Source organism: Pan paniscus, chromosome 1, assembly GCF_029289425.2.
Source record: "Pan paniscus chromosome 1, NHGRI_mPanPan1-v2.0_pri, whole genome shotgun sequence".
Lineage (NCBI taxonomy): Eukaryota > Metazoa > Chordata > Mammalia > Primates > Hominidae > Pan > Pan paniscus.
In genome coordinates, this window is record NC_073249.2 from 219476620 (window position 1) to 219488899 (window position 12280).

The window sequence follows — 12280 nt, forward strand, 5'->3', positions numbered from 1 at the left end:
GGAATTACTATATTATACACAAGTGCCAGTTAAACATGTACCAATCTGAAGAAGATTTTTCTATACCTGCTACTAATCATGGAAAACAATTAACTTACTTGTTTTTGTTATATAAATACATATTAAGATCTGAAAATCTCAGCAGTTAGTTTTATTTATAATCAGAAAGACAGATGTTAACGGTCACTGAAAATCTTTATGTTTTAAATGAACGCACCTTCACTTTTACTTGACTTCTACTTCATCAGCATAATTGGAGAACCATAGATTCTTTCCCCATGAGTGAGGGCAAAACATACATCTGCAGTGTTCTTAGCATGAGGATCATTAAGATGGCAGACCTTGTAGATCAAACAATTTCCTCCCATACACCCTCATTCTTTCCTAGAAAAGCATTGAGACAGCTCTGAAATTAGACCTGGAAAGCATGTGCTAAGGCAAGAACAAATATCTTGAAAATTTTATCATAATGTTGCTTTTTAAAGTCCTAAATGTCCTCTAAAATGAAATTCTTTTGTATTAACCTTCTTTCATATGCTGGCTTTCACCAGACTGCAGAATTGCCTGATTTGACTTTCTAATGTAACTGTAATGAATCTTCTGGGAAGCTGAAATGATTGAACACACATACTCTGCAACTCCATTGTAAAATATTCAGTCAGTACTGTCGATGCTGCTGATTAAAAAAGGAGAAAAAAAAAAAGGAATTGGGAGTGGGAGAGAAAAATGAAACACTCCCTAACACATATTAGGGCTTAAAACCAAACATATTCTCTCAGGGATTTCAACCTTTACAAGACATCATGATGTGCAGTAATACCTTGATTAAATATATTCAGTAACTCCTTAATAAAAACATCAAGCTGGGTGAAGGTAGGGTCTGCTTTGTAAAGCCAGAATTAGGGGTATATGATTATGTTCAGTTTTGACACATTTGACACATCTGAAAAAGCATGGAAAAAAACTGGCCCATTTGCACAAACAGACAAATTGCCCTGTGCATTATGCATGAGGACCCAGTAGAGTTAAAGATTTGCCAGCCTATGAATGTGGGACCTACATACAGTGGAGCCCAAATGTTTAATGCTGGGTCTTTCAAATGTGTGTCCTTTACATACTTTGGGTCTTATTTAGCAGCCAGAGAATCAAGAGGTATGCTTTTTCATGGTATAAGTAATTTATCCCAGGTATTTATAATTGTAGCAGTATGTGTTTGGCTTATTTATCTGAAAGAAATTGAACACCAGAATTTAATAATTAAGGATTTATTAGTTAAAACTGAGTGTTATAATGAGCCAGATGCTGCTGCATTGAAACAGCCATTTTCATTAGCATTTTTAAATAGAAGAGAATTGAATTTAAATTTGGAGCGTCTTGACTTTGATGAGTTGACATTTTAAAATCTTTTAAAATCCGTCAAATAGAAGGCAAACTTCTTTTAATTTCAATGAAAGACAGGACTCACACTGAAATGTCAAAATAGGTAAGTGATTAAAAACCTACCTTAAAAATCTGAATTTCTGATTTTGAATACTGTAAAATAACGTTAACTTAAAATGCTTGAGAAAAGAAACGATTGCAAAAATGCGTGGAATATAAAAAATTAATTTTACCTATGACTGAAAAAGGTATAGATCACTCAAATGGAAGAGTCATTGGTGAATGGGAATGGGGAAGTGTGTTTATATTGTTTATTCCCTCCTTTTATCGCAGGGAAGCATTTTTAATAATAGCTTGAGTGGTTTGATGAAACATCCGAAGGAAACTCCCAGGAGAGGAAGATTATACTGGAGAGAGATCTCTCTGTGAATCATTTATGCTAACCTCTTGCTGAAGCACAGCTTTCATTTTTAATGAAGGATGATTGCATTTCATAAACAGACCTTTAAAAATTAAAATAATATTGATCCTTCCTCATTTAGGCCTATTAAAATAACATGCTATACATTTCTTTCTAATAGCTCAGGACAGATTATTATTATTGTTTTAAAACAATACACAATTTAATAATGTCCAATCAAAAGTTTCTTTAAATAGAACTTTGATTAAAATATTTCTGGAAAATTTTTCTTTGTAATGTAATATCTATGAAAACAAAATTTAAAAATTATGAAATGGTTTAAAGTTTGGCACTTCAAATTATTTCCAACACAAACTGTCTCTGGTAAGTTTCCTTTAATTTCTTTTGATCATATCAGTTTCCTACAAAGGCAATAGCTTCATTTCTCGAAACATCTGCTGTAGCATAGGAAAAGAAACTCACAAGGTTTTAAGAAACCTTGTCTTTATCTACAGCCTTACGATGAGTACAAGTTACGTTATCTCTCAGTTTGTCAGTGTTCTTACTTTTAAAATATGTCCCTCAATGAGATAAAGATTAAGATGAAACTTAAACATGAACTTTTCTGAATTACCACTTCACTATTGTTTATCATTTTGATAGTCTCTTCTCTGAACCTGAATTTCTCTTGTAAGGATTATAGGAATAATGTAGTTTAATGCCTTCCGTATCTCTTATAACTACTAGATGATACTGGGAGTATTTTTTTTCTTTTTTTAAATGAAAATGTTCCTAAGCTATGCTTTAGTACAAGAATATGAAACTGCAAAGGAAGTGTTTCTTTTATGATGAAGGATTAGAAATAAAAAGCAAAGTCAAAATTCATCATCGTATGATCGCCTTCTGGGTGATAGTGAATTTTTTTTTTTTCCATTTGAAGAGTAGCAGCATGTGGTGTATAAGAACACAGACACGCAAGGCAAATCCTGTCCCTACCACTTCACTGGCAAGTTACTTAGCCTCTGTATCTTTTTGCTGTCTGTAAAATGGGGATAATAATAGTGGCCCTTGAATGGCCGTTATGAAGGTTAAATGGGTTATTCTAGATTAGTGCCTGCCACATAAAGAGCTGTGTTAAGTTTTAACTATTATTATATTGAACTGATCTTTTTTTTTTTTTGCAATCTTAAAACAGTTATTTGGGGACAGTTCCCGTACTAGAGTCAAGTGCTGAAAATTCTATTATGACTTCTTAGAATCAAGTCTTTTTCCATATTTACTTTGTTGTTGTTGTTTCTTTGGTGCCTTGCATATATAACTAGATGATAATGTAAGTTCTTTTTTTTTTTTTTTTTTAAAGTGAAAGGGATTCTGAGCTAAAGATTTGGTATAATTATAAAGAACATAAAACTGCAAAGGAAGGGCTTCTCTGAGGACGTCTGTATGAAGTTAACACTGGGTCTCTGTTTAGCCTCCGAGTTGCTATAGGAATAAGCGCAGTATTTTGGACTTTTCAGAATAATAAGCCATGCATGTTCTGCATGTGCTTTCACCTGTCAGTGCAGAGAGGATCATCAGAGCAAAACTAACTGGGTAGCATAAGTTTGACTTCGGTGTAGTTTAGTAACTCTGGAAGAAATGGAATTTGCTCCCTTCCACCCTCCTCTTAAATTCTTCCATCAGAGAGGTTTTCCCATAGGTGCCAGGTATTAAAAACATGATTCTTATAAGAATATTGCCTTTGTTACTACAGGTTGCTATTTATTTGGAGATATTAGACTCATAGAGTGTAGTAAGGAGCAAATGAGAGACTAGATGCAAAGTGCTTGGCATAATCCCTGGCATGTCCTAAGTGTTTTTTCCAGTAGCGGGGCTGGCAGAGGTAGGGTTGGTGGATGTTTGTAAATGGGGGCTGCTTGAATAAGTATGTTTCAGAGTTATTGAGAGATTGTCGTGATGGGCAACAGAACACTACCTGTTTTGGGAAGTGTGCTCAGATGTTTCAAGCACTTTAGAGCAGCTTATATTGTAGATAGTCAAGGTTTTCTTCATTCCGCCTCATGGAGAAGATAATTTGAAGGGCCACAGGAAGTTATTTGCTTCCTTGAAGCATTTTCCAATAGTTTAGATCTCATGAATCGGATCCTCTATGCAGATGATGCCATATTTACCAAGAGATAGAGCAATCAAAGCGTTATCTGTCAAAGCAATTTGCTTATTGATTTTGCCATAACTATGCTTGTAGATTAGTTCATTTACTGACTTCAGATTTGGGTTCCCCCATGTAATATATGGCTCTACAATCCTCAGCATGTTAATTGAAGCCTTGTTGAGCTTCACAAAGGTTCCACTGAAGATTTGATAAAGGCGAAGAAGCTGCAACACCTTTCGGACCTCTGGGCTCACACCATTGATACCTCTGGTCCTGATGACAAAGGCCAATTTGGGTTCTGCAGGTACACAGAAGTTGCCAGCTTTTCTTGCCATCCTTGCCATTCGAATTTCAGTTCTGTACATCTGCCTGTATTCCTTGTGATAGTGCTTTGCTTTTTCATAAATAAGCTTCTTCCTTGCCTTTCAAAGCATGTTTTGGGCAGACTTCTTTCTCAGGAGCTTGATCTTCAGCTCTGTGAAATTCCTTTGCTTTTTCTTAAGGGTTTCTGGCACAGCAGGAACCACCTTCTTCTCTTCAACACCCTCCATGGTTCCAGCCGGAAAAAGAGGCTACTGGTTTTTAAAAGACTACTGGGTTTGTGACACTCACAGATGTTGAATGAGGCAGAATGGTTTCTACATGTAGCACTTTACCACCCAAGTCTTAGCCCTCATCTTCCGTTACCTTGATATTGAAGCATTCATTTATTGAACACATTGACTACTGACTACGTGCCAGGCATGGTTCTAGAAGTAACAGTCTCCTAATTCCTCTCCAGTCTTCCACTTTCATCACTCTATAATCCATTCTTTTTTTTTTTTTTTGAAACAGAGGCTTGTTCTGTCACCCAGGCTGGAGTACAGTGGCATAATCTTGGCTCACTGTAACCTCGGCCTCTGCGTTCAAGCGATTCTCATGTCTTAGCCTCCCGGGTAGCTGAGATTACAGGTGCCCGCCACCACGCCTGGTTAATTTTTGTATTTTTAGTAGAGATGAGGTTTCGCTGTGTGGGCCAGCTTGGTCTCGAACTCTTGGCCTCAAGTTACCCACTCGCCTCGGCCTCCCAAAGTGCTGGGATTACTGGTGTGAGCCACTGTGCCTGGCCTGTAGTTCATTCTTTACACAGAGTTGGAGGAGTGGAATTGCTTTTTCAGAAACATAGATCACCTCATTCTCTTCCTTAAAACCCTCCAGATTCTCATTCTGCTGGGAGTAAAATACAGATTTTTTTTCCTCCATGGCTGTGTGCCAGCATAGTTGACACTTCTGAGTCTCTGATATAACTCTGACCACTCTCCACTTGCTCCCTTAGCATCAGTCACAATGGCCTCCTGTCCTTTCTGTTGTTTTAGGAACTAACTAACTAACTCTTACCTAGGTGTATTGCATTCATCATAATTGCCTCAGTGCGGTTCCATCAGGTTTTTTTCTTTGCTTCATCTTATAATTTAGATCGCATTTCAATATTATTCCTTAGGGAGGCCCTCCCTGGCTTCCAGTCTAAAGTAGCGCATTACTCTACATCAACTTATCCTTTTTTTTTTTTCCAGAGCAAAATTGTGTTGTTTTCATTTTTGCTTATGTATTTTTTGGTGCCTTTCTTGTGAGTTCCATAAAAGCATTATCTACAATTAAATTCCCAGTGGCAGGAATAATTCTCAGAATATAGTAAACTCCCAAGAAATATTTTAAAAATGAACGAATAAGCTCACAATGATCTCCTTCACATATCTCTATTGGAGTCTACCATTATAGTGAAGTTGTTAGCATGAGGTGGTTAGGAGCGCTGGCACCTCTTACTGATTGGGTGACCTTGGACATGTTACTTAACTCCTCCAGCTCTTCAATTCTTTATCCAAAAATTGTGATAATAATAATAATTATACCCACTTCATGGAGTAGTTCTGATGATTAAAGGAACAGATAATTAAATGCTTGTAAAGCAAGTAAAACAGTACCTGACACACAGCTTACCGAGATCTTGATAAATGTTAGCCATTATTACCATCATCACTGTCCCCCATGCCTATGAAATGCCAGAATAGAGACCCACTTATTTAATTAGCTCCTCTTTTTAAAATATGTATGTTCTGATACCTCATTATGAACACTTAAGACCTATTTGGGCCTTCTAGGAATGGCAGTTTTGATTGGATAAGAAAAGAAAGGAGTAATTTAGGAAGGTGGGACTAGGTCTGATGAGGTCCTTGAAATGCTTAAAGTCCACACCTTTGGGGTTGGGAAGAAAGACAAAAGGAGAAATTGAGCAATCACCAGGTTTTTCGTACTTGGCGATATTAATGAGAATCTTGAAGTTGCGATGCTGCCAAAAATTGCTTGGTAAGTTGCTGGTGCTGGAATTAATGCATGCATACTGATGAAGAAAGCTCTTGACACTTTTGGCTCTGTTTCCATAATCTGTAGGTTTCCTAACCATATACTTGCATTGGAGCACAAAGCTTGTGTTTGGAACTGAAGAGAGTATCTGATAATAGTATGGAGAATGGATGGAAGGGGAGGGTTATACAAGATACAGCAACGTAACCTGTGAGCCTATTGTGGTAACTGAGTTTAGAGATGGGAAGCTCTGAACTAAGATAGTGATGGTGTGAGAGTGAATGACAGAGGGCATCTGGTGTGGGGCTGAGAGAAGAGTCTAAGATAATTCCCACGTTTCTGACTGAAGTGATTGTGGATGAGTTAGAATCCCACGTTTGAGTCTCAGCTCCACTATTTACCAGCATAATAACTTCTGGCAAGTTACTGCATTTTTCTGAGCTTAGTTTCGTTATCTGTAAAATGGTAGAGGTAAATAAGGGTGTTTCTCTCCCAGAATTGTCTTGAACTTTAGACGAAATTATGTGTAGTTGTATACAACTACTTAAGTAATATAGAAAGTTATGGCTGGGTGTGGTGGCTCACGCTTGTAATCCCAGCACTTTGGGAGGCTGAGGTGGGCGGATCACTTGAGGTCAGGAGTTCGAGACCAGGCTAGCCAACATGGTGAAACCCCATCTCTACTAAAATAAATACAAAAATTAGCTGGGTGTGGTGGCATGCACCTGTAATCCTAGCTACTCGGGAGGCTGAGGCAGGAGAATTACTTGAACCCGGGAGGCGGAGTTCTCGGCAGTGAGCCGGGATTGTGCCATTGTACTCCAGCGCGGGCGACAGAGCAAAGCTCTGTCTCAAATATACCTACTCTCTTATTATCTTTAGTAACAACTAGGCTAGGAAGTAATATTAATGAGATAATCAGATTAGAGAGTAAAGGAGGATTAGGTTTTGGGGGTAAAATGTGTATGGGATATTTAGTTAGAGAATTCCAGTTCACCGTTTGCATATGGGCTTTGAGTTTAGGAAGATAGTTTTGTAACTAGATAAGGTAATATTTAGAGTGTCTTAAATATAGTAGATACTCAGTAAATCAAGTATGAATATCATGTGTTGATTTATCTGTCTTTCCAAAGTTGTAATTGGTAGCAAAAAAAATTAGGGTGTTTAAAAAAAAAATTGGACAAAACTTTCTTTGAGCCTTCATCACCTCTGGCCTGGTTACCCTAGCAGGTTCTTAACAGGTCTTGTTCTCCCTGCCCACCTCCCACTTCCATGCCCACCCCCATGCCATTTGTTTTCACAACACAGCAAGCCTAAGGATCCTTTTAAAAGTTAAGTCAGGGCTGGGCGCGGTGGCTCATGCCTGTAATCCCAGCACTTTGGGAGGCCGAGGTGGTCAGATCACGAGGTCAGGAGATCGAGACCATCCAGGTTAACATGGTGAAACCCCGTCTCTACTAAAAATACAAAAAATTAGCTGGGTGTGGTGGTGGGCCCCTGTAGTCCCAGCTACTCGGGAGGCTGAGGCAGGAGAATGGCGTGGACCCGGGAGGCGGAGCTTGCAGTGAGCCAAGATCGCTCCAGCCTGGGCGACAGAGCGAGACTCCGTCTCAAAAAACAAAAAAGAAAGTTAAGTCAGATCCTGTCCCTCTTCTGCTTGGGACTTTGCAATAGCTTGACCTTTCACAATGCCATCTTGGGGTGTCTGTCTGTCTGGCTCTGTCTCTCTCTCCCTCTCCCTTTCTCTCTCTCTCTTTTTTGTTCCCCCATCTCTCTTCTCTCTCCCCTCCCTCCCCTGCCTGCCCTCCTTCTCTCTCACTGCCCCCCCCCCCCCAATACATGCTCCCACACTTGCTTGCCCCAGCCACACAGGCCTTCTTGCTGTTTCTCTTATCTGCCAGGTGTCCTCTTATAACTGTTTCTTTGGCCCTGAGTACAATTAATTGTAATGTAAGTCAGACCACGATCATGACTTGTATGTCAGTGTAGTCTCTGACTTATGATTCTTTGACTTAGAATTTTGTAAGTTTATGATGGTGCAAAAATGATACACAGTCAATAGAAACCATACTTTGAGTACCATATAACCATTTTGTTTTTCACTTTCTGTATTCAATAAGTTACATGAGATATTCAAATTTATTATAAAATAGGCTTTGTATTTTTTTTCTTCTTCTGGTGGTTCTAGCAGAAGTTATGGGGAGGGTTCTCAGTGGTTCTTACTGAGACATGGGTCCATTCTTGAACAAGTCATGGTGGCCAGGAGGATTTAGTATGGTGAGCAACCCTGGATCCACCCAAACTACATGTTATTAGGTCCCCATATGAAGTGGTAGTTCCCTAGAGTAAAGTGAGTAAGGAGGGTGCTTTGTTAAACAGACAAAAGCTATCATGAGACTATGATTTACGTTAACATAGATACAATCTCTTTGAACAGAGATATAAACAGAGTACTTTGGCAATACCCTGAAGGCAACAAATAATTCTGATTGTGAGGATCAAAGAAATTTTCACAGAGGTTACATTTAAACTGGGCCTTTCAAAAGTAAGAGAAATTTTATTTGGTTTTGTTTTGAGATAGGCTCTTGCTCAGCAGCCCAGGCTGCAGTGCAGTGGCAGGATCATGGCTCACTGCAGCCTCAACTTCCTGGGTTCAAGCAATCCTGCTTCAGCCTCTCGAGTAGCTGGGACCACAGGCATGTGCTGCCATGCTTGGCTAATTTTTAATTTTTGTAAAGATAAGATCTGCCTGTGTTGCCTAGGCTGGTCTTGAATTCCTGGGCTCAAGCGATTCTCCTACCACAGCCTCCCAAAGTGCTAGTATTACAGGTGTGAGCCACCGTTCACGACCGGTAAGAAAGATGTTTTAAAACATAAAAGAAAGGGAATATATGTTAGGGGGTGGAAAAGTATGTATGCCAAGACATGGAGGTTTGAGCCTGGAGGAGAAGGGGCTGAGGACAGAGGTCCAATCCGTATATTAGAGTATTAAGGAGTTTAGACTTCATTCAGTGAACCGTGGAATCCTGTAGAAGTTTTAAGCAGGAGTATAATCTCATCGCACCTCCTTTTGCAGTTTAGCCAGGCGATCATGACAGCTGAACCTAGGCCAACGGTGGTCTGGAATGGAATGGGACAGATGGAAAACATTTGGGAGATAGAAATGAAATTATAATAGCTGGACATGCCAAGTGTCAGTAGTTGAGAGAAACGTAACCATGTGTATTAGTCTGTCTTTGCACTGCTATAAAGAAATACCTGAGCCTGTTTAATTTATAAAGAAAAGAGGTTTAATTGACTCCCAATTCTATGTAGCTGGAGAGGCCTCAGGAAACTTACAATCATGGCAAAAGGCAAAGCAGGCACCTTCACAAGGTGGCACGAACGAGTGAGGAGCAAAGGAGGAAGAGCCCCTTATAAATCCCTCAGATCTCCTGAGCACTCACCATCTCTAGAACATCATGGGGGAAACTGCCCTGTGATCCAATCACCTCCTGCCAGGCCTCTCCCTAGACACGTGGGGATTATGGGGATTACAATTCAAGATGAGATTTGGGTGAGGATACAGCCAAACCAAATCACCATGGAAGTCACTAGAATGCCCTGGGGTGAAGTGGTAGAGGAGTGGTTTATACCTGAGAGTTTCTATTCATGGACCCACTTGACTGGAGGTAGGATAAACTGCATCTACAGCGCCACGCATGTCATGGGAAAATCAAATTGTCCTAATATGTGATTTTTGTTTTCTTGGGTCTAGGTGATTTTGAAGTTTTCCATTTTAGACTATGGGCATTTGTCTCCATTATCCTGTACATACTATTTATTCCATCTTAATAGATTTAAGAAGTCTTTTTGTATGGGGAACATATATTTTATTTGTCTCTTACCACAAAATGCAGTGTAGAACTTTGTACGTTTTAGCTTACTGACTTCTGTTAACTGATTAACACCTCTATTTCTGTGTTTTCTTATTTTATCGCTAAAGTTTGAGGGTCATCTCTTTTAGACCATATTATGAGCTATTTAGATCAGTTCTGTCTTTCCTATTGTTTTAATGGTCAAATGGCACACTGGTTGGTATACTTTTTCTATCAAAATTACCTGATTGAGAATGTACCCATCAGTTACATTGCTGTGTATGTTTTAGATAGTAGGCGTGTTTAAGAATGCAGCTAATACAGTGTTTGTGAAGAGTTGTATTATTAGAGGACATGTATGTGGAAAAACAAAGGTGAAACGGAATTCTCCCTGTGGTTAGTGTGACACTCATAATGTTATAAGTGGTGTGGTGTAAAATCGTTACTACCCACATATGGAACTTAAGCAGTTTACATTTTCTACATCAGGGTTTTTCCATTGCTTTAGCAGGACATAGAATTCCTTGCTTTTTGTTAAAATGTACGTGAGCACCCAGGGGCAGCCTTAATGATTTTTGGGTGTAGTTGGAATAACAATTTCATTTTGAAAAGTCCTTTGGGCTTTAAGTTAAATGAAAGGGAATCATCTCTTAAAAGTATGTCCACTCCCACTTTGAGAGCTTTTCATTTCACAGCATCAGTATTAAGATTAATTTCTGGGACTGTCTATTTTCTTTCATTCAACCACTATTTATTGAGCACCTACTGTGCTTCAACACACAGTTCTAAGTGCTGAGGAAGCAGCAGCAAGTGAAACAAACCCAAATATTCCTTAATTCATGGAGAAAATATTCTAGTGGGAGAAAACAGACAGTAATATACAAATAAGTAAAGATTTGATGGTGAAAAGTGCTCTGGAGAAAAGTCAAGCAGGCACAGGGGAAATGGCAAGCTGAGATTTGGCTGAGGGAGTAAGTGGTCATGGTGGGCCTAAAGAATAACTGGGGAAAGGTGACATTTTAGCAAATAAGTGAGGGACTGAGCCCTGTAGAAGTAAAGGAAAGATCAGTCTTGGTAGAGAGAATATCCCCAAGGCCCTTGTTAAGTTTCATTTTATTGACAAGATTTTCTTGATTAGACTATGCATGTCTATACTGAGACATGTTATAGAAGATGAAATATATATCAGTTGGAATAAAAATAGTTTAAAAATGGCCAAGTGTGGCTGGGTGCGGTGGTTCACGCCTGTAATCCCAGCACTTTGGGAGGCCGAGGATTCCTTGGGGCCAGGAGTTTGGGACCAGCCTGGCCAACATGGTGAAACCCCGTCTCTACAAAAAAAAAAAAAAAAAAAAAAAAAAAAAAATTAGCCTGTAGTCCCAGCTACTCGGGAGGCTGAGGTGGGAGGATTGCTTGAGCCTGGGAGGCAGTGGTTTCAGTAAGCCCAAATTCTACTACTGCATTCCAGCCTGGATGACAGAGTGAGACTTTGTCTCAAAAAAAAAAAAAAAAAAAGAAGAAGATAGGACTACAGGCACGCGCCCCTGTACCTGGCTAATTTTTAAAATTTTTTTGTAGAGATGGGGTCTTGCCTTGTTGCCCAGGTTGGTCTCAAACTCCTGGCCTCAAGCAGTCTTCCCATGTTAGCCTCCCAAAGTGCTGGGATTATAGGTGTGAGCCACTGTGCCCAGCTCGAATAGACTGCATACTTATTATGTCTTTTTTAAACAAGTGTGTAATAAACTCACACACTTTTAAATTCTATAATACAGTTGTCCACAATATGTCTCGAGGATTAAACAATGATTGAGTTGCTGAAATAACGTCTGTTTGTATCCTAAGTTTTTCCCCCCTTTAGACTGTGAGAATGATATAAATAAGCAATAACAACAAAAAAGCTTAAATCTTCAAGATTATACTTTTTTTTTTTTGAGACAGGATCTCACTCTGTCACCCAGGCTGGAATGTAGTGGCATGATCACAGCTCAGTGTAGCCTCAACCTCCCAGGTTCAGGTGATCCTCCCACCTCAGCCTCTTGAGTAGCTGGGACTACAGGGACACCCCATCACGCCTGGCTAATTTTTAACCATCATGCCTGGCTAATTTTAGCCTTCATGCCTGGCTAATTTTTGTAAGTTTTGTAGAGACAG

The 12280-nt window shown here is 39.3% G+C and overlaps 2 protein-coding genes across 11 annotated transcripts in view; one reads left to right on the top strand and one right to left on the bottom strand.

Moving 5' to 3' along the window:
- RERE (arginine-glutamic acid dipeptide repeats) overlaps nt 1-12280 on the top strand; it is a 466287-nt gene that overhangs the window by 65368 nt on the left and 388639 nt on the right. The gene's annotated exons all lie outside the window — the stretch shown is intronic.
- Nucleotides 3823-4441, bottom strand: LOC134728650 (large ribosomal subunit protein uL30-like). Its single transcript, XM_063594944.1, has one exon. The coding sequence runs from the start codon at nt 4295-4297 to the stop codon at nt 3905-3907; it is 393 nt and encodes a 130-aa protein (XP_063451014.1). The 5' UTR covers nt 4298-4441; the 3' UTR covers nt 3823-3904.